At 49.5% G+C, this 23,238-nt stretch overlaps 1 protein-coding gene across 1 annotated transcript; it reads right to left on the bottom strand.

Moving 5' to 3' along the window:
• Positions 1 to 592: 592 nt before the first annotated feature.
• On the bottom strand, positions 593 to 22,688 carry VDAC1 (voltage dependent anion channel 1). The gene is made up of 9 exons (XM_058677532.1): positions 22,670 to 22,688; positions 15,167 to 15,239; positions 14,703 to 14,752; positions 13,738 to 13,890; positions 13,593 to 13,645; positions 7,065 to 7,292; positions 3,325 to 3,475; positions 3,163 to 3,220; positions 593 to 1,552 (listed from the first exon to the last, which is right to left on the bottom strand). Exons 2-9 carry the CDS (start codon positions 15,231 to 15,233, stop codon positions 1,461 to 1,463), a joined length of 852 nt encoding a protein of 283 aa, XP_058533515.1. The 5' UTR covers positions 15,234 to 15,239; positions 22,670 to 22,688; the 3' UTR covers positions 593 to 1,460.
• Between the last annotated feature and the right edge of the window lie 550 nt (positions 22,689 to 23,238).

The raw sequence follows: 23,238 nt of genomic DNA, 5'->3' as shown, positions 1-23,238 counted from the left end.
AATCATTGATGGATAAATGGCAGGACTTCAACTGACCCCCACCACGAGGAACCTATGAATCCAATGGGATCATATGCCTGAGACTAAATCATTTTTCCCATCATTAACTTTGAGGAAGGGAGCTTATCTTCTGTTTGCCTTACCTGAAAAGGGAAAGGGCTCCCTCTTGTGGGGATTCCAATGGTAAGAGGGACTCAACACCTGTACACTTTTCTGTTGCTGGGTTTGGAAATGGAAGGGACTGAGTGGCAAGGAACGCTGGTGGCCTCAGGGTGCTGGGAACACCTCCTAGCTGACAACCAGCAGGCACGCAAGGACCTCTGTCCTACCACGGAACAATCACGTGAACCTGGAAGAGCACCCAGCAGCTCTAGAGGAGACCCAGATGAGCCTGCAACAGTGATGTCAGCATTGCGAGACCCTAAGTGAGCAGTGCACATACACTCGCTGTCGGGTGCTGTTTGAAGCATTTTTGATAACTTTTTATGCAGCAAGAGAAAGCAATAATACATAACTCACACACACACACAGTGAGGACAAATAGCCAGTCCAAAAAATGCCTTGTTACTTATTAAGGACAATAGAAGGAAGCTGAGGTTCCAATATTTCATTCAAGTTTTATTTTAAGTGATGTTAATTACAGCATTTGAAGGGGAGAATCTAATTCCACACAAAATGGAAGACTCTAAAATGTACCCATTGAAACTGCTAAAAAATAGAGTGGTGAGAATACGATAGAAGTCCAACTGAGATTCCGGGTGTAGTCACCAAAGGATTACAATCACACCGACTCTGTCCCATGTGCAGCCAGAGGTACTGAAAAGTGATTTCATACTTGGAGCAACACAGAAAGGAACTAAGTCGTGAATTATTGGCTTCATCACATCCACCTACTCCACCCCAAAATGGCACGAAAGACAGAGTTACTACACCCAGCAAACTACTTTTGGTGTGAAAGAGGTGATGATGGACCAGGGTGGGAAACGGTCATGAAGATCTGTCTCAAAAAGTCCTTTTCGGATAAGTTTGTACACACACTATCCAACAACAAGCCTCTCGCTAATAGGGTTGGGAAACCAAGGTTTGATATTCAGGTAGTCACAATTTCATTCATTTATTCAGTATGGATTTACAAAGTGCCTACACATGATCAGCTCCCACTTGCATCCATTTCTAGATTTAAAAAGAGAGAGAGAGAAAGAAAGAAACCTGGCATCTCTAGGGGACTCACTGGGTCCACCCCTCAAGTCTGTGGCTGTGTGGACTTTTCCTTGGACTCAAGTTTCTCTGGCACCTCTGCAGGGTTAACACCTGGAAGCTGAGTCATCCTTCACCTGGAGGTCTAACGTGATACTGAGCGATTCTTGCATCCCAGACAGACAACATCAAAAGGTACACTAGATTTTGAAGGTAGCTATGCTGCAAAATAGTTTAAAATTAAATGCTTATACAGTATTCATTTATGCTTGAAACTCCAGTCCTAGACCAAGTTTGTGGCCACCGGCGTTGACATTCTTGCCGTCCAGCAGAGCCGAGAGGGTCAGCTTGATACCTGCAGCAGGAACAGCAATGGAAGGGAAAGGGCAAAATGGGAGAAAAGAGAAGGTGATGAGCCCCAAATGCAGATGTTACCAACAGGGACCCAACCACATGCATGCCTTGGAGCCTTATGACGTAATGCCATCTTACCAACAGGCATCACCGAGCTCATGAAACGACTATAAATCATTCTACAGAAAGCAGGCTCAGATCCACTTCTGCATTCACACTTTCCTTTTCAGTTCCCTTGCTGTAGTTTATCTTTCCATTGTTGGCACCACATCATCAACTCCCACCCCTTACTCTGAGCATTCATATTCACAGCACACATGCGCACACACACACACACACACACACACACGCAATCAGCTGCCTTCCCCTGGAGTAGCTTGATGCCAGGGAATACCTTGTAATCTTAAGCTTAAACAAACTGCTTTTTCCAGCAGCTTGATTTTGGATTTCAAATATCAGGGTTCAAAGGTTCTATCACCTCCCAAAGTTTCAACGTAACATGAGTTACTGTTACCAGCTGTGCAGAGGAGTCCTGCCAATGCCTTCACCTGGTGCCTTGTCTTAAATTGGGATGCCTTAGAGGCCAGTCCCTGAGAGTCTGCTACACGAGGGTAATCAAACACTGGACACACACTGAAAAAGGATGGAAGAGGGGCTGGCGCAGCAGGTGATGGCATTGCATGTAGCACCTGCATCCCACACAGGCACCAGTTCCAGTCCCAACTGCTCCATTCTGATACAGCATCCTGCTAATGTGCCTGGCAAAGCAGCAGAAAATGGCCCAAGTGCTTGGGCCTCTGCACCCATGTGGGAGACCAGAAGGCAGCTGCTGGCTCCTGAGACCAGCCCTGTTCTGGTCACTGCATCCAGAAGGCATGAACCTTATCAAGTGGATAAAAAAAAGTATTTCTCATTCTCTCTCTCTCTCTCTCTCCATAACTCTACCTTTCAAATAAATAAATGAAATAACTCCTTTTTTAAAAGGGGGGGGTACGATGGCTCAACAGGCTAATTAATCTTCTAGCCGCAAGCATCCCATGTGGGCACTAGTTCATGTCCCGGCTGCTCCACTTCCCATCCAGCTCCCAGCTTACAGCCTGGCAAAGCAGCAGAGGACGGCTCAAAGCCTTGAGATCCCGCACCGTGTGTGGGACCCAAAAAAAGCTAAAGGCTCCTAGTGTCAAATGAGATCAGCTCTGGCCGATGTGGCCATTTAGGGAGTGACCCAGCAGATGGAAGATCTTTGTCTCTCTTTCTCTTTGAAAATCTGCCTTTCCAGTAAGAATTTAAAAAGTTGCAGAATGCCTGGGTCTTATGGAAAACATATATTTAAAAAAAAAAAAAAAAAGGAATGAGAGAAATCATCCAAAACATCCAAAAATGTAACAGATGGTTGCTAGGCCACTTGTTTTCTTCCAGTTCCTATTTTTCATACTCTCTGAGTGTTTTATAAATGGGCCAGCACTGGTTTCTAAAGGCTGAATTATAAAACTCTACACATCCCTCAATTACAATATATTATACAGGCACTTTAGAAGCAAAAACAAAGCACAAGCTAGCACCACAATGTTTCAAGACACATAAGTGATTGCGCACACAAACAACACATACCTGGCTTTAGGGTCTGAGTGTATCCTAATCCTATCAGGCTGGAGTTGTTTACTTTAGCCTAGACAGAAAGAAGATTGGAATAAATATATTCCATGGTTCACATTTCCATCTCCACAACCAACTCTGCATTTCAGAAGTCTGTCACCTTTTCCCAGGACCCACCGAGAAGCAGGCATCAGGGTCGATCTGATACTTGGCTGCTATCCCGAAACGAGTGTTGCTGTTTCCCGCCGTCCACGCGAGATTGACTGCAGTCTCCAACTTCTTGTTCACCTTCTGGTAAATGGAGCCACCAAACTCTGTTCCATCATTCCTGCAAACAAGCACAGCACACATGCTCATTTGTCCCAGCAGGTGGGCTGGCCCAGGCAGAGGGCAGGGATGCTGAAGAGGCTGTGAAACCATCGCTGGTACTGAGCAAGGCAGAAAACTGTCACATTTCACAGAACACGCAGTACAGTACAGAATGCCCAGTGAGGACCAATTTGGGACTAGAAGGTTCAGAAGAAAGAAAAAGGTATTTCAGCCATTGCTGGCAACACCCAGGGGTACCTGGTGCAGCGCTCTAGCTGCAGGGAACTTGGCATTTGCTTCCAAACACCCCTTCAAAAGCAAAAGTAGCAGCTAGGGCACTGGGATTCTGAGTGGTTTCTTTTCCACCACCACCGTTAGTGACACAAAGAACAAAAATGACTGAAGGGGCTGCCACTGGGAAGCCAGGATGAGTAGGCTGCAGGAGGTCAGGTCGTTCCTTCTGTACTGAGCTTATAAACATGAGCAGAGACTCCTTTGATAAATATCTAAGAAATATTTTAATGCTGCAATTTCAAAAAACCAATAACCATGCTCCTGGCACCACGTAGCTTTGAAGCTTGCCTAGACTCTAATACTTTCTAAATAAATAAATAAATAAATAAATAAATAAGATTTATTTATTGGGAACTGGGAGTTGCTGCACTGCAGGTGAAGCCACAACATCAGCATCCCCTTTGGGCAGTGGTTCGTGTCCCTGCTGTTCCACTTCTGCTCCAGCTCTCTGCTAATAACCTGGAAAAAGCAATGGAAGACTGCCTAAGTGTCTAGATCACTACCATCCAACGGGGAGACCTGAATAAAGGCCCCAGCCTCTGGAACGAGTCCAGCAAAGTGCAAGCCATTGCAGCAGATGCAAGATTTGTCTCCCTGCCTCTGTCTTTCAAACAAATAAATAAATCTTAAGCTGCAACAGCCAGGATTGGAACTCCATACCAGTCCCCCAAATCAGTGGCAGGAGCCCGAGTACCTGGGCCGTCACACCACCTCCCCAGGCACATTAGCAAGGAGCTGGATCAGGAGCAGAGCACCCGAGACTTGAACCTCCACTCTGCTATGGAAGTCTGTCTGCTCTTGCAGTATAGAGGTTTAGCCCACTATACCACATACCAGCCCCTCCCCCGTGTTTTTTTTTTTTTTTTCAGAGATTTAAGACTTACTTTATTTTTATTTGAAACGCAGTGTTACAGAGAGAAGGAAAGACAGAGTGAACCATCTGCTGGTTCACTTCTCAAATGGCACAACTGCTGGGGCTGGGCTAAGCTAACCTGAAGCCAGGAGCCAGGAGACTCCTCAGGGTCTCCTACATGAATGGAGGGGCCTAAAGACTTGGGCCAGCCTCAATCATTCTCCTAGGAAGTTTCAGCTTTTAAAAATTCTCAAATTTTGGGGTCCAGCACAGTGCAATGGTTCAATAGTTAAATTCTCGCCTTGCAAGTACCAGGATTGCAAGCCAGCTCGTATCCTGGCTGCTCCATTTCCCTTCCAGTTCTGTGTTTGTGGCCTGGGAAAGCAGTCAAAGACGGCCCAAAGCCTTGGAACCCTGCACCCATGTGGGAGACCCGGAAGAGGCTCCGGGCTCCTGGCTTTGGATCGGCAGTTTCAGTCATTGCAGTCACTTGGAGAGTAAATCATCAGCCGGAAGATCTTTCTCTCTGTCTCTCCTTCTCTCCGTAAATGTGATCTGCCTTTCCAATAAAAATAAAAAATAAAAAAACTCAAATTCTAAATTCATGGTAAGGATTCCATAGAACACTGCCTGCAATGAAAGACTTAGTTTACACACCTCTAAGTTTACAGTGACCTCTAGTGGAAAGAATAAGACTTGGTAACATTGGACTCCATTACTGCCAATTCCTTTAGAACTGAAATGGAACCTTCACGGATAACAATGTTGCTTCCTTAATCTAAATCATCACTCAAATTGACTCTCAAACTTGGTCACAGACTCCAAACCTCATCAGGAACCTATTCTCCTCTCCATGCTGCCAGAAGCTAAACCTACAAACTCCCCAGGCTGCAGAGAATACACTGCGCATGATGATGCACACCTCCTGGCTGTCGGCTGTGGCAACACTCCACAGTTAACAACTGTGGGAGGACCTCCAGGGCCCAGCAAAGGGAAGGACCCCTGCACACGGACACCACACTCCCGCTGCACTGGAGCGGTCACTGTGCGTGCACCAGCAGTGACATACAGGGCTCACACAACAGGAGGAACCCAAGCAGGCCATGTGGGGCACCAGGCCAAGCCAGCACTACAGACAGCAGATGTTGGCGCTTCCACATGACAGACCTGGAAGGAGGTCCTGGCTCCTGGCTTCAATCTGATCGACTTCTGGTGATTGCAAACATTTGAAGAATGAATCAGCAGACAGAAGTTTCTTGATCAATTTTTTAAAAAGATGTATTTATTTTTATTGGAAAGGCAGATTTGCAGAGAGAAGGAGAGACACAGAAAGATCTTCAATCCACTAGTTCACTTCCCAAGTGGCTGTAATGGACAGAGCTGAGCCGATCTGAAGCCAAGAGCCAGGAGTTTCCTCCAGGTCTCCATACAGGTGCAAGGTTCCAAAGCTTTGAGCCATCCTCTACTGCTTTCCCAGGCCACAAGCAGGGCACTGGATGAGAAGTGGAGCAAACCAGTACCCATATGGGATTCTGGTGCTTGCAGGGTGAGAATTTAGCCATTGAGCCATCATGCTGGGTCTGATCAATTTCTTCCTGTCTCTCTGATACTATGTCTTTCAAATAAATACACTTTAAAAAAAGAGACAGAGAGAAACCTTAAGACATTTCAGGAAATTAGCAGGTGGGAAACACAAAAACACTAACTGGCCATTTTGTTTGCTGAATGACAACAAACTCATTTTGCAGTGATTAGATACTGGACTTAGAAGGTCAGCACTATAGCGCAGAGGATGAAGCCATTGCTTGGGATACCAGATTCCATAAGAGAGAGAGTTGATTCAAGTCCCAACTGCTCTGCTTATGACCTAGCTCCCACTAATAAGCCCAAGAAAATAGTGCCTGGCCCTCTGCCATTCACAAGGGAGACCAAGGTAGAATTCCTGATTCCTGGCTTCAGCCTGCCCAGCCCTGGCAGCTGTAGCCATTGGGAAGTGAACCAACAGATGGAAGATCTCTGTCTCTGTCACTCTGCCCTTCAAATAAATAATAAATACACTTTAAAAAGAGAGAGACTTAAAAAATAATGAAAATTGGCGCTGTAGACAGCAAGTTAAGTCACTGCGTGGGACACCTGTTCTCCATGTCAGAGTGCTTAGGATCAATTCACAATTACTCTACTTCGAATTTAGTTTCATACTAATGCGCCCAGGAGGCAGCAGAGGATGGCTAAGTTCCCACCATCCACACAGGAGACCAAGATGGAGGTCCTGGTTGCAACTGTTGTTGCAGTTGTTTGGGGAGTGAACCAGCAGGTGGAAAGGGGCTCCCTTTATCTCTTTCTCCTTCTCTCGGTCCCTCTGCCTTGCCAGTGAGTCAATCTTTAAAAAGCTAAAAATGAAATACATTCTCCCCCCTCCCCACACACACATGCTCCTCGAACTCCATACACACACACTTACACATTAGTGTGGAGCTGGAACTCATCGGTCTTGTAGCCAACTGCAAAGTTGCTCTGGGTGACTCGGGACTTCGCAGTCTCAAAGTTCATCTGGTAGCCAGCCAGCCAGCCCTCGTAACCCAGTACCAGGGCACCCCGGATGGAGGGTCCGGCGATGTCGAAATCCACGTCACAGCCCACGTTGATGTGCTCCCGCTTGTACCCCGTCTTGATTTTAGCATTTTTTTTCCTAAAGGAAAAGCAATCATACTAACATAAAAACAAACTCACTCTGGTAGAATCAAGTCAAGACACAAAATTCTTCACTCCCAGTGTGAAGGATGCAGGATAGGGGTGCGGGAGAGGGTCAGGACCCCAGTTCTCTCTTAAGCTGCTGTGCCACTCTAAGCACGTGACTCCAGTGGAATCCAGTTGGCAGAAAAATGCCAAAGAAATGAAGAACCCAGGCAGAAAAGGCCCTAAGGCAAGTCTCACTGACATTCTCCGACCCTCTTGCCCCCATGTTCAATGCAGCAGAATGACATGGCAATGACGTGGCAGAATGCCATCCTGTCACTGCAAAGCAGGCCCACCCACGCCTGTGGACAGGACACAGCAGACAAGGACAGAGCTACCTGGACACAGAACCTTCAAGGAGAGAATTATCTTCTCATTGTGGGGGAAAATGACAAAACGCTGATTTCTTCTAAGGAAACTCAATAGCACAGTGGCTTTCTTGGCATTTCCTCGAGGCCACAGACCCTGCACTCAGGGAAGCCACCAAGCTGCAGGTATCTGGACAGGCCCCAGGTCCAGCCCGAGGATCCCGGATCTGAGTCTGGAACCGGTTCAGCACCTCTGCTGCCTGTTACTCAAGAGCTGAGCCATGACCACTGCATGTGTACGATGGATCACCATGTCTGTTGCCAAATATGAACACGCAGAACACAAAACCTGCAACCCAGGCATCTCCCAGAGCAAGCTGCACCCCTGCCAGAGGCCGCAGGAGGGGGGACCGCCTCTGCTCACAGCCCCATGGCACGCACAGCCCTGTCCACCCAGCCCTTCCATCACAGCATGTTGAAAGCTTCACCCAGAGCCCCAGGCGATGAACTCTGAAGACCACTTTCTCTGCAAACCGAACAGTGCTGACTGGACAAGAGGTGTGGACTGTGGAATATAAAAGCAGAGCCTGAAGCATCTATCAGAGATTGCAAGGGCTGGGTCAGAAGAGGGCAGAACCAACCTGCAGAAGTACCCAAGGGCTTCGAAGTTCGGGCAACATGAGTGTCATCAGGGCGTATTAGCAGTAGATTAAAACATAGCACTGCTTCTCTCTAGAGCAACTTACCATCCAGAAATATACACTCAGGTATTTACAGATGCAATCAGGGCTGCCCTTCCCTGAAAACAAAGTGGTAGGGGCAGGTGTAGAAGTGATTTGTTTCTAGCAGACACAGAATGACTGGCTGTGAGCTGACAATTACAAAGCCAGCAGGAGGAACATGATGAGGATTTTGCCTCTTTTTGTTTTTAAGATTTATTTATTTTTGGGCTCAACGCGGTAGCCCAGTGGCTAAGGTCCTCACCTTGCACACACGGGGATCCCATATGGGCGCTGGTTCTAATCCCAGCAGCCCTGCTTCCCATCCAGCTCCCTGCTTGTGAGCTAGGAAAGCAGTTGAGGACGGCCCAAAGCCTTGGGACCCTGCACCCGCATGGGAGACTCAGAAGATGCTGCTGGCTTTGGATTGGCTCAGCTCCGGCTGTTGCAGCCACTTGGGGAGTAAATCAACAGACGGAAGATCTTTGTCTCTGTCTCTCTTCTTCTCTGTATATCTGACTTTCCGATAAAAATGATTTATTTACTTTTATTGGAAAGTCAAATTTACAGAGGAGACACAGAAAAAAAGATCTGCCGTCCGCTGGTTCGTTCCCCAAGTGACCTCGACAGCCAGAACTGAACCGACCTGAAGCCAGGAACCAGGAGCCTCTTCTGGGTCTCCCAGCGGATGCAGGGTCCCAAGGCTTTGGGCCGTCCTTGACTGCTTTCCCCGGCCACAGGCAGGGAGCTGGATTGGAAGTGGAAGCAGCCAGAAGACAAACCAACACCCATTTGGGATCCCAGCACATGCAAGATGAGGATTTAGCCACTAGGCTATCGTGCCAGGCCCAAGATGAGGATTTAATATACTTTCTTTATACTTTTAAATGAGTGATATTTTCCACAATAAAAAAAAATATTAAAGGCTCAGCATTCTAAGTTCTCAATGAGACAATTTTTGAGGTCATGGTGGAAAAAGAAGCTAACACACTTCCCAAATAACCTCAATTTTGCTCATGTTGCTTCTGTATCCATCTGGCAAACTTTGCAGGCAAGTAGGAACAGCCAAACAGCTTATCTTCCAGTAAGAAACATCTTAAATTAGTCTATTTTGGCCTCTTCATTCTTGAGGGGAACGAGCCTGGATTTTTGGCCAGGTAACCAACTGGCACCCAGCTTGGTAAAGTGACTGGGAAGATGGCCGTTGAGGTGCTGACATCTAAAATGGGAGGGAAAGGGCCATGGCATTATGCTGCCGCAGGTTGGACCACCACTGTCACGAATGCCCAAATAGGGCCCAGTGCAGCAGCCTAGTGGCTAAATCCTTGTCTTGCATATGCTGGGATACTGTACAGGTGCCAGTTCGTGTCCCCGCTGCTCCATTTCCCATCCAACTCCCTGCCTGTGGCTTGGGAAAACAGTCGAAGTCAGCCCAAAACCTTGGGACACTGCACCCATGTGGGAGACCTGGAAAAGGCTCTTGACTCCTAACTTCTGACTGGCTCAGTTCTGGCTGTTACGGCCAATGCAGTGAACCAACAGATGGAAAATCTTTTTGTCTCTCCTTCCGTCTATACATCTGTCTTTCCAATCAAAAACAAAATCTATCTAGGCCTGCCACAGTAACCTGGTGGCTAAAGTCCTCGCCTTGCACATACCAGGATGTCATAAGGGTGTCGGTTTGTATCCCAGCATCCCAGCTTCCCATCCAGCTCCCTGCTTGTCGCCTGGGAAAGCAGTCAAGGACGGCCCTAAGCCTTGGGACCCTGCACCTGCATGGGAGACCTGGAGGAAGCTCCTAGCTCCTGGCTTCGGATCAGCTCAGCTTCAGCCACTGTGGTCACCTGGGGAGTAAATCATCGGAGGGAAGATCTTCCTCTGTCTCTCCTCCTCTCTGTATATCTGACTTTGCAATAAAAATAAATAAATAAAATCTTTTTAAAGATAAATATTAAATAAAAATAAATCTGTAAAACAAAATTGTCCAAGTCCTTGGGCCCCTGCCACACACGTGGGAGACCTGAATGGACCTATAGGCTCCTGACTTCAACCAGGACCAGCACCAACCACTGCAGAATGAACCAGCAAATACAAAATCTCTCTCTCATTTTCTCTCTCTCCCTCTAATTCAACCTTTCAAATAGATAAATAAATCTTTTTTTTTTTAAATCCAACAGTTAAAGAAAGGGAGGGGAGCCAAAAAATATACAAATCAGGGTCCCTCCAACCTACAGATAACAGCTGCCGTACCCACAATGCATGATGCCTGTGGCAGGGTCTATGCCCAGTGGCTGCCCCACCCACCATCTCATGGGACTTTGATAGTGCTGGGGCCAGGGCTCAGTCCTCTGCAGGGGCTCAGCCTTGTCCTGGGTTCAGCTCCCTCCTCCCAGGGCTCAGCTGCCCCCCCAGGGCTTTGCTCTTCCTGTGGCTGCATCTCACAGCTGTGGAGTCTTTTCTCCGTCCAGATAATGGGGATTTTTTTAAGCTACTGAAACAGTGGTGCTAATCTGACAAGCACTTGAGAGACGTGTGCCTGTGCTGTGACCCAGCAGACTTCAGCCCGGGCAGGTATCCAGGGCGGGTGTCGGTCCCTGACGAGATCTGCAGCCTCACCAGCTGTGACCCACAGCCAGCCACCTCCAGGCACCAGGCTGCGTCCTCAGCTGCTCTGGAAAGTCAGCAATCCTTTCCCTATTCAACAGGAGGCACCGAAACTTGAATTCTCAGAGGTAGTAACACATATGCCCAGCACCCTCAGGCTGAGCTTACCCACGTCATTCTCCAGGGCGAAACAGCTGGTAGCAGCAGCTGGAGGAGCACCTCTAAGATAGAACAACTTCTCAAACTAGAAACAAAGAAGCAAACAAAAGGAGTGGAACCGGGGGAATGCACACAGGATGCCAGCCTGCAGGAGCTTCCAGCAGTGCCACAGGCAGCAACTTGAGCAACAAAATAAATTTTAGTAAGACTATAACCCTGAGGATTAAAGCCATATCCATGAATCCAAGCTAATACAGATAAACAAATGGAGGAGAAGGGACAGCTCTTCCCTAAATTAGAATTCCAAATCAGTGAAAAAGGACAACAATAGAAATTCACCATTTGCCAAACATAATTGTTGCTTGAAAGAATCACCAATGGCTGGGACTATTTGTGAGAGAAAATAGTACAACAAACAGAACACACAAGATACTCACCACCAAGAAGAAAACAGTGGCTTTCCTGGAGAGACCTGGAAGCCATTGCTCTACAAGAGCAATAAAGTTAGAACACCAGGGGGCCGATGTTCCAACTCAGCAGGTTAAACCACCCCCTGCAACACCAACAGCCCACATCAAAGTGCTGGTTCAAGTCCTGACCACTTCACTTCCTATGCCATTTTCTGCTAACACCTCTGGAAAAGCAGCAGATGGTACCCCCACTACTGCACACTGGGAACCAGAGGGAGATCTAGGCTCCTGGCTTCAGCCTGGCTCAGTCCTGCAGCCAGCACGGGGTATGCTACCATGCTCTTCCTGCTGTGGTGCATGGAGGAGGACCAAGCTGCACCACCTCTGAAGCTATCAAAGATGCAGAACTCGAGTCCACACACAAGGAAGCAAAGGACATTCCACTGGACAGCTCTTCCTCAGATGTGTCAGAGCCGGGAAAGACAAGGCAAAATCATGTTCTGGATTAGAGGCAACAAGGAGACCTAACTCCTAAATGCAACGTGGAACCCTAGATGTGATCACAAATGAGCTAGCAGGAGCAGCAGCAGGACAGCAGGTCAGTCAACCATGGGACGGCAGTGTAATTTGCTTTATGTTAACCAAGAAAGGCCAAGTGAAGGCTCTGAGGGAATCTGAAGTACTATTTTCAGGTTTTTCTTTCTTTCCTGTGTTTATTACTACAGGCCCTAGAGTCTCCGCAAACCTTTGAAAACTGACGGGAAATCCCTTAGAAATCCCAAAGCCTGCCACCTCAGGGCAGCAGGCAAATCTTCCATGCAGGCATGTCCTCTAGTGTCAGCCTAAACCCTCAGACATGCTGGGGAACCTGAACAGGACTTTGCCCACGGCAGGGAGCCTGGGGGGAAGGAGACAAGCAAAAAGGCCTCCGAGTGGCAGAAGATGCTACAGCAGAGGGCCAACGAGAGAAGAGAGGCTCCAGAAAGACTTCTCTCCAAACAGCAGGATCCCCAGCTGACAAGACTCCTGGGGTCACCCCACAGGTCGCACAGGGTCCAGATTCAGCATATCCTCCCTTGAAAGGGAGGAGGAAAAAAACAGGAAGGAGAGAGAGAAAAGAAGAAAACAAAACAGAATGGCAAAAAACAACTTAATCATTACCACTAAACTGCACACTTAATAGGTGGCCAAGATGGTAAATTCTACATGTGCATTTTATCTTAATTTCTAAAATCTAGAAAATAAAATCCAGTACATGCCTCATCAGGTCACAACCCTTCCCAGGGTTAGTAAATCACCCCTCCGAGTGGAACAAAACGAGTGTGTACTGCAAAGATGGATCCTTCTAGTCACTTGCAGCAGCACATGGACATACCTTCTGCCCCGCCTGCTAGCATTCCAATAACTAACAAGCCTGCTCTGTCAGTGCCCGAGGCCCTGGGTCACCAAGCATGGGCCTAGAAGCCACACCCTGCAGTCAGACCCTTAGGGTTCAGGGCCCTGAGCAGTAAGCCAACAGCTAGCTGCTTCTCCTGAGTGTCACTGCTGGCCTTCCTTCAGTCTTAAGCCACCCCCCACCACCAACAGCCCCGTGCAGACAAAATGCAATTGTTATTCAACCACAAATCTGCAGCCTTCCTGGCAGAGACCAGGCAGATGTTAGCAGAATCTGCACTAACACTGGTGAACCGTGGGCCCTCTGAAAGGAAGACCCTCTGGTGCAGGTTGGTGGGGTAGGGGTTATCACCCATAGTCTAAGATCCCCAAGATGCCCAGATGGGCCCAGGCCCAGCACAGGAAGCAAGACACTCAAAAACACACCTGTCCAAGAAATACCAGTCCCGGACCACGTAGTGCTCACTATAGTGCAGTCCACTAACGTATGGACATGAATGCGTCCTGGGACTCCAGCAAAACCACACAACTGGAACATCCTAGTCTCAGAGGCTCCCTTACTGGTAATGTCAACTCCATCCCTAGAACCCTTGGTCACCCACACCTTCTGATCCCTTCGCCATCACAGAAAGTCCTTGTGAGGGAAAGAGACTCTTACCCGGTATTAGGCGAGAAGGATGAATCAAAGGTCAGCTTCAGTCCACGTGCGAGCTGAGAGGCAAAGAAATTGGGTAGTGAGTACAGGGATCAGATAGAAGAGTAGGTGTGTATTCCCAAAGGCCCATCTCCTCCGGGCACCGTACCTGGTCTTCCACGGTGATCTCGGTGCCCAGCGTGTTGTCGGTGTTCCATTTCTCTGTAAACGTCAGCCCGTACTCGGTCCACCTATACTTGGTTTCCAGACTGCCTGTCACTTTGGTGGTCTCTGTGTTGGCTGAGCCCGAGCTCGTGAATTCCTTCAAACAAGGGAGAGAGAGTCAGTCGTAGCCGGCACCCCCAGCACCCACTCCATGCCTTTACCAACAGTGAGACCCCAAAGTGTGGTGGCAGCAGCTGGATACACAATTCGAAATTTACAGAAAGACATGGGGGCAATAGAGTGGAACCCTGCCAGGAGGAAGCTCCCCCTCCATGCTGCCTTCCAGCCACGCACAGAGCTGACAGAGCAGTAACTCAAGAAGCCCTGATTTGTTCCTGCCAGCAACAACCACAAGCACACAAGGCAAGGGGAACCACTGGCTGGCGCTGTGGCTCAGTGGCCTGAGCAGTCACCTGCTACATGGGCGTCAGTTCAAGTCCTGAATGCTCTGCTTCTGATGCAACTCCCTATTAATATGCCTGAGAAAGCAGCAGCAAACAGCCCAAGGCCACCTAAGCTCCTGGCTTCAGCCTGGCCCAGCCCTGCCTATTGTAGCCATCTGGGGAGTGAACCAGCAAATGGAAAGCTCTCTGCACGTCTTTCATTGTCACTCTTCCAAAGAAACAAATAAGGGAAATCACTAAGATTTCTTAAAATAATCTTTATGTGGTTAACCACAGGTAAATTTTAAGGATAAGAGACCCCAGGGAGATTGAGACTCTACGAGGGCTAATGTCATTTCTCTGATTTGGGGATCATCAGTGTGGACCACCCATCAGGCAGAGGCCACCATGACTGCGATCACCACAGACCAGCACAATCCCCAAAAGCCTGGCTTGGCTAGGCACGCCAGGACATTTACTCAGTCAACAGTAAATACCCATGTTCTGTGTGAGTGAGCCAACTTACCAATCCATTCTCGGACTTTGTTTTCAAATCAAGTTTTATTAAGCCAAACCCTAAGAAAAGAAGACGATTGCTGTTAACAGGTCCAAACAAGGAAGCCCAGAACAGTGTCTCCACCTAAGAGCCCTTTGGACACACTCTTTAAAGATGCTGGGTGTAGGCAGAGCGGTGCAGACCCCACACGGACCCACCCGTGCTCCCTGCAGGAGAGGAAGGTGCCTGACAGCCGCAGAGACAGCCACCCGGCTCATGGGCGCAGCAGACTCTGTTCAGAGGCCACACTCCACTGCAGCTACACCCGCACAGAAGACACCCATGTCTGCTCATCAGCAGCACTCCCCCCAGGGCTGCCACTACAGAGTACACGGCCAGCACGCCTCCCCCAGCCCAGCTTCTTACTTGACCCAGGTCTCCCACACCGCCCGGGTGAACAGCCAACCGGAAGGGCCTCTCCCTGCCCTACTGACCATAGCCTTTGGTGAACACATCCCTGGCCGACTTGCCCAGGTCGACATACGTAGGAGGCACAGCCATCTTCTGCTGTAATAAAAGAACCACCAGGAAAAACATATGTCAGTCATTATGGAAATTAGTTTACCATCCATAAAATTATGAGATGTAATTAACAGCCAATTAAAAAAATAAGGTGCTTAATGCTAAGAATTCCAGTAGCCCATGCTGGCTGGCACCTCTGTGTGCAGCCAGCATGGAGGCCCCAGGAAATCCTTGTGAACCAAGGATCGGCCTCCTGCGCTCAGCACCTCTAGTGCTGAGGCAGCCTGGGGCACAGCAAGAGTTGGTGTTAGCTAAATTAATTGTCAAGGACACACTCTGTGAGTCAGTTTTGCTAAACTGCAGCCCCTGTGCCAATAAAACCTATCTTCTATAAGAATGTCAGTTGCTAGGACACAGCAAGTGTTGGACAAAATTGGGGCTTCTCTTGCCTACATATTTCCTCTAAGACTCAGATTCCATCACTCAACAGACACAGGGGGCATGGCACACAAGGACCAGGCGAACCCAACTTCTCACACTGCATTGGATAGGAGCCCACATGGAAGGTACCACATTCCTCACCTGGGGGCAGCACCTCAGAGGAAAAGAAATCCCAGTACATCCTGCAGAAAACCTAACTTTAAGTGTTTATTCAAAACCCAACTGTCAGGGTGCGTCCTGCAAGAGGGCAGTCAGCTAGCTGGCCCCCGGGGATGCCCACATCCAACACAAGAATGTCAGAGATTAAGTCCCACCTCCACTTCCAATCCAGCTTCAAGCTAACTAGCCTGGGAGGCAGCAGATGACGGATCAAGTACCTAGGTTATTGGCTTTGGCCTGGCCCAGCCGTGAGGCTTTTGGGGAGTAACCCAACAGATAGAAAATCTCTCCCTCTCAAATAAATATATCTTAAAAAAAAAGTGGGGGGCAGAGAGAGGAGGTCATTCAAATAATCCTTATTTACACCACATCCCTGGAAGGTTTTGTTCTGAGAGACTGGACACACAGAATTCAAATCTTACTCCTAAGGAGCAGCCTTTGGGTTCGGTCCAGAAGGAACAGGGTCACTCCTGAGCAATTGTCATTTCCTGTCCCTTCACAAAGTAAACTGCAATGAACATACCAGATATGCATACACCAGTGTGCGATTGCACATACTGGGGGTGGCTTGGCATGTGCACACACGTGCGCGCGCACACACACACACACACACACACACACACACACTGCAGTTATTGGTGCCCCAGAGCCCACTGAAAAGGTAGCTCAGAGGACCCCAGGGGTCAGTATCACAGGGGGAAGCTGGGACCCAGGCCTGAACGTTTCCTGGCAGGGAGCCCATGGTGTACCAGGTCGCTTGTAAACCAAAATCATCGCAGACCGTCACAAGTCCAGACTGCAAAACCATGGTCCTACTTGGGCCCGGCGGCATGGCCTAGCGGCTAAAGTCCTCGCCTTGAAAGCCCCGGGATCTCATATGGGCACCGGTTCTAATCCCGGCAGCTCCACTTCCCATCCAGCTCCCTGCTTGTAGCCTGGGAGAGCAGTCGAGGACGGCCCAAAGCCTTGGGACCCTGCACCCGCGTGGGAGACCTGGAGGAGGTTCCTGGTTCCCGGCTTCGGATCGGCGCAGCACCGGCCCATTGCGGCTCACTTGGGGAGTGAATCATCGGATGGAAGATCTTCCTCTCTGTCTCTCCTTCTCTCTGTATATCCAGCTTTCCAATAATAATAAAATCTTAAAAAAAAAAAAAAACATGCTCCTACTTTCCACAGAGCTTCTCATCTTTTTCCCAGCTCGCTTCTGCGTGAGAGCAGAGAAGCGCAGCGAGCTGTTTACTCTGTCCTATTTTTGTTGCTGCTGTTGTCATTTCTTGCACATGACCAGGTTGGAACCATGGGCAGCTCAACCCACATTAGGATCACAGCAGAAAAGATGGGTTGCCCAAATCTCGTATCTTCCAAGTCTGAAAACTGGTTTCCCAGCTTGTTCCTCCCTCCCAAACCCTGCAGGCACACACGCCCAGGCATCAGGACCTTAACAGACATTCACCCCCACAGCACTGACTCAGCCAGAAGGGCCAGCACCTCTGAAAGCCCCTACAGCCCACTGTAGTGCTGTGCCCTCCCCAGGCAGGCTACAAATGCAGCCTGCAGGCAGAGGAGGAGTGCTGGACCAGTGCTGAGTCACCTAAGCCCTCTTCATACCTCAGCAGCCAGGGCTTGCCAGCTCTACTCTCCCCTGATCCCAGAGAAAGAACACCACAGGACCCAACCCTGTCCCCATCACAGCACCCTTCATATGTGCACTGGTTCCTTCCCCAGGGAAAAGGCAGCACACCCATGACTGAACGCTGCCCAAATGCCCTCTTTCATTGCTAATCCTTGAAACCCAGAGAGCAAAGCCACCTGTCAAAACACACTCCACCCCCCTCCCCAGCAAACATCAACCATTAAGGAGATTACTGCTAAGGTCAAGGGAGTGGGGATGGCAGAGCTCCAATATGGCTAAACTCTTCTGAGGCAGAGGACTTCCCTTCCTTCAAGTGCACAACCCCCCACTTACTGGTACCAGTTGCGGGTAAGAGAACTTGCCCACAAGGCAGGGCATTTCCTCCCCTGCCAGCCTGTCCAGATGCTGCTTTCTGGCATGTGTCAGTCCTTCCCTATCTGCCCAGCCACAGCCCCTCAGGGAGATGTGCACCTGCCCAGGCAAGCATTCATTCCACCACAGCACCATACAGAAGCAGTGTGCACAGGAGACCCAGCATCGAGGACCTGGGACGCTGTAACATCAGCATACGAACCATCATGGACCTGGAACTCCACCACCTTGGAACACAGAAGGATGCCTGACCCCTTAACGGAATCCCCTTCTGCTCTCGGTGCACCCACACACATCCCACACCCCTGCTGCTTTTATCTGACACAACTGATGCAGCACTGTTTCTCTAAAAAGCCCTGACAACTCAAGGGCACCCAGAGGATGCATATTTTCCCAGTTCTCAGGACCCGTAACTGGAGCAATCTTCTGGAAGATAACAATCTCCGAGAACTTCAGGAAAGAATCTGACTCCTGCTTCCTCACTGAACCCTGCCAGGGTAAGTGACTTGGCAGTGGAATCCAGGCCCGGCCTCTCCCAGTCCCCCTTCCCTGGGGATCCACTCCAGATCAGCAGGTCTGTGCAGCTCCCGGAGCTCATCTGCATCTGCAGTATCCAGCCCCCCTTGCTTTCCAGATCCAGCCTCTAGACACCAGCGGTGAGGCAGAGCAGTATGACACGGGGAAGACACCAAAAAGGCTGCCCAGGGAAGACAGCGTCACGAGTCTTTCTGCCGGGCAAAGGCTGAACCCAGGGTCCCAGGGATTAGGCTGCCAAGGATGAGTGGGGAGAAAAGGGAGGGGCAGGGCCAGGAAGGACCAACCTGCAAGTGGTCACTGGTGGCTTGGAGAAGGACAAGTAAGTTATTCCAACAGACAGGAGTCCCAGCTCCTCTCTGCAAGCTGCCTGCTTACCTACCCATCCTTCTCCTGGCTGACCTTGAGAAGTTATTCAATCTTCACTCCAGCAAAGGAATCAAAGTCCAGCCCACAGTGGACACCCAGAGGCCAGGGATAGTGTATCAGCCAGCATGGTCTGCGTAACACCCTTACGTAACCTCCATCTGGGGAGACACATCCTCCCTGGTGCATCAGCTGCTTGACAGGCATAGCTGCTCTACTTTGTGTCCCTGCACCTCACACACACTTGCCCCAAAGCACCCCAGAACCTTCCAAAATATGGAAAAGAAGGCAGGTGTGTCGCTTAGCAGCTTCAGTCACCACTCAGCACAGCTGTCTCCCCTATCAGAGTGTCTGGTTTGAATCCCAGAAATTCCACATGGAATCTGGCTTCCTATAAACAGGCACCCCAAGAGGCAGCAGAGGATGGTTCAGGTGCTTGAGTCCCTGCCACTAGGAAGGTCTTCACAGGAAACCTAAATGAGTGCTGGGCTCCCAGCTTCGGCTTAGCTCTCCCTGTGACATGGATTCAGGGACTGAAGCAGCAGATGGAAGGTCTCTGTCTCTACGCCTTTCAAATAACACATAATTTGCAAAACCTCCAAATAGAAAAAGCTACATGTATAAAGGTGTCAAGGTATGGGCCACTGTTGTGGCACAGCCATTTAAGCTACCATGTGCAAAGCACACTAACATGAGTGCTGGTCCAAGTCCCAGTCACTCCATTTCTGATCCAGCTCCCTGCTTAACTCACCTGGGAAGGCAGCAGATGACCCAAATACTTGGGCCCCTGTTACCCACACGAGAGGCTTGAATGGAGTTTCATGTTCCTGGCTTCAGCCTGGCCCAGGCCTGGCTGTTGTAGCCATTTGGGGAGTAAAGTGGTACATGGAAGGTTCGTTAGGTTCGTGTTCTCTCTCTCTCTCTCAATATTCACTTTATTCCTATTTGAAAAGCAGACCTACAGCGAGAACAAATGAAAAGAAAGATGCTCCATCTGCTGCTTCACTCCCTAAATGACTGCAACACCTAGAGCTGATCCAATCCGAAGTCAGGAGCCAGGAATTTCTTCCAGGTTCCCACATGGGAGCAGGAACCTGGCCCACATTGGGCCAGCCTCCTCTGTTTCACCAGTCCATAAGCAGGGAGCAGGATTAGAAGTGGAGCAGTCAGGACATGAGCCAGCATTTACAATCAGAGGATTATCCAGTTGAGCCATTGCACCAGCCCCATGTCTCTCTATGTAACTCCACCTTTCAAACTAAATCTTAAAAAAATAAATAAATAATAATAAAAAAAATAAAAACCGCAATGCCTGCTGCATAACAGGCATTTGATACAAATGACTACTTTATGAGTGAATGAACAAGGAGAATCAAAGTATCATTATAATGGGTGGAGAGAAACTTAGTATCTGACAATAGGGACTAAATACTTCACAATGCAACCAGGAAGGAGGGGCTTTCCCTGCTAGAGGGGAAGGAGGAGAGGAAGACAGAGAGAGTTGCTGTCCACACCACACCTCCCACCCTCAGCTCCACCATGGGGAAGCTCAGGTAGACTACCTACAGAAGTGCACAATCCATCTAACCTCGAAACCAAGCTTGGACTTTACTCCCAGGACCCCAGGGAGCCACCATAGGGTGACCGCCACATCTGTCTGGGACGCTCACTAAACCAGCAGACTGGCAAAATGCAAAGGATAATATTCAGTGTCCGGGAAGGTGCGGAAATCAGTGGCTGCCATTCAAGCCACACGGGAACACAACAGGTGCACTTCTTGGAGGACAATGAACCCAGTGGTAATCCTAGTAGCAATTCCACTCCCAGGAATCCAGCCCAGAGTAGTAAACAAGGCACACAAGGATGTGTGACTTGGACACTTGCACCCCAGTACTTGTAACACAACGTCCAGGAGCAACCCACATGATCATCAGTTGTGGTCATCCATGTCCATCATGAGGTACCTGCAAAGTAATGACGACCACATGGTAATCAAAAGAAATGAGTTGGGGGTGGGTACCGAGCATAGTGGTTAAGACAACACCAGCTGAGACAGCAGCATCCTAGTTTACAGGGCCTGGACTCAATGCCCAATTCCAACTCCTGACTCCTGCATCCCACTCATGAAGGCCTTAGCAGGCAGCAGGTGATGGCTTCAATGGCTGGGTCCCTTCCACCCATGTGGGAAATTTGATTGGGGTTCCTAGCTTCCAACTATAGACTATATACTCCGTGAGCATTTGAGAAGTGAATGGTAGCTCTCTGTTTTCTCAAACAAATTTATTAAAAAGAGGTGGGATTTGGGCCCAGTTCGATAGCGTATTGGTTAAGGTCCTCGCCTTGCACGCGCCGGGATCCCATATGGGCGTCAGTTCTAGTCCCGGCAGCCCCGTTTCCCATCCAGCTCCCTGTTCGTGACCTGAGAGAGCAGTCGAGGACAGCCCAAGGACTTGGGACCCTGCACCAGCCTGGGAGACCTGAAAGAGCTCCTGGCTCCTGGCTTCGGCCTGGCTCAGCTCCAGCCGTTGCGGTCACTTAGGGAGTGAATCATTGGACGGAAGATCTTCCTCTCTGTCTCTCCTCCTCTCTGTATATCCACCTTTCCAATGAAAAATAGATAAATCTTTAAAAAAAAGAGGTGGGATTTATATGTGGTAATATAAAAAGCTATCTAGAATACAACTAGGGTCTGGTGCAGTAGCCTAGTGGCTAAAGTCCTCACCTTACACGCGCCGGGATCCCATATGGGCACCGGTTCTAATCCCGGCAGCTCCACTTCCCATCCAGCTCCCTGCTTGTGTCCTGGGAAAGCAGTCAAGGACAGCCCAAAGCCTTGGGACCCTGCACCCACATGGCAGACCCAAAAGAAGCTCCTGGCTCCTGGCTTCTGATTGGCTCAGCTCCAGCCATTACGGCCAATAAAGGAGAGAATCATCAGATGGAAGATCCTCCTCTGTCTCTCCTCCTCTCTGCATATCTGACTTTGCAATAAAAATAGTTCTTAAAAAAATTTAGAATACAACTAAATGGGAAAATTCTAGTTCAAGAACATGTATAATTAAGGGAAAGCCTTTTCACGGATGCATTTTCATCTGTTCATGAACGTGCAAATGGATAGAAAAACGTGGAAAATTACAAGCCAATCTATACGTCATGGCTGCCCTCGAGAAGGAGTAGAATCCAAATGTGACCTTCGGGGCAGGCACTGTGTCAGAGCAGGCTTAACTGCTGCTTGGGACACCCAGGTCCTGCGTCAGAGTGCCAGGGGCAACGTCCCCAGGCAGCCAATCAGAGCCCCAGGCAGGTTCCAATGAACAGGGAGTGGGGCCGGGACTCCAGGCAGGGCTGTAAATCTGGCAGAGCGTCCAGTCCCTACAGGGGCTATGTGGCCTTGGACAAGCCACTTGCACTCTGTATCTCGCTTGGGACTTACAACAATGCCTTCCTGACGGAGGTGACCAAGGAGTATGTGAAGCAGGTGCAGCACTTGGGAAGGCAAGTGCTCAATAACCATGGGGTATGAGGACCACGACAAATGACACAGGAAGCTGTAGGCCTGAACTTACAGATCAGCATCCCCCTTCGTTCCCTGAGGCTGAACCAGCTGGCAACGGGTTCACGTTTGGGTTCAGTCGACATGAGGCTCTTGTAGTAGATGCCAGTCTGGGGCGCCTAGGGTCTGAGGACCTATCGCCAGTGCTTCAGGTGGGCAGCAACTACTCCTTCTACCTATGGTCACAGCTCCTGTCAGGGCCCCCTTTTCCCTGCCCTAGTCCCAGCCCCTCTCCCAAGGCCATACCCTCTCTTGAGTGCCACACACTCTGCTCACACCTTTGCAAATCACTGAACTCCCCTGTGTTATCACATAAGAATACACACCTGATTCCTGCCGGGAATTCCTTCTGACTACACAAACCACAGCAACCACAATCAGCTCTGTCACTTTCATCACCACCCCATCAGGACTCACTGTGGAAAAGCCTCCAGCACTGCTGTTTCCCCAGCATCAGTCTAGGTGGTTTGCCAGGGCCCGCCTGCACAAAGGACATCAGACCAGCCATGGTTTACAGCAGAAGCACCAGGCGAGGCCCACTCACCAGGAGCCTCAAGCCCCCAAGGGACACTCACAGCCACACCTTCTGGCTGGGAAGAGGCTGCCCAGGGGACTGGCCCCCAGCTTCAGTCTCCAGGTCACCATCACAAAGACCACAGCCTCTGCCCGGTGCAGTAGCCTAGCAGCTAAAGTCCTCGCCTTGCATGTGCCGGATCCCATATGGGCACTGGTTCTAATCCCAGAGGCCCCACTTCCTACCTAGCTTCCTGCCTGTGGCGGCACCCACGTGGGAGACCTGGAAGAGGCACCTGGCTCCTGGCTTCGAAGTGGCTCAGCTCTGACCACTGCAGTCACTTGGGGAGTGAATTATCAAACAGAAGATCTTCCTCTCTGTCTCTTCTGTCTGTATATCTGACTTTGCAATAAAAATAAATAAATCTTTAAAAATAAAAGACCACAGCCTCGTGCTCTGGGGCCAGCCCACA

The sequence above is a fragment of the Ochotona princeps genome, chromosome 19 (genome assembly GCF_030435755.1).
Source record: "Ochotona princeps isolate mOchPri1 chromosome 19, mOchPri1.hap1, whole genome shotgun sequence".
Lineage (NCBI taxonomy): Eukaryota > Metazoa > Chordata > Mammalia > Lagomorpha > Ochotonidae > Ochotona > Ochotona princeps.
Note: the sequence above shows the minus strand (reverse complement) of the source record. Positions and strands in the feature narration are given on the sequence as shown.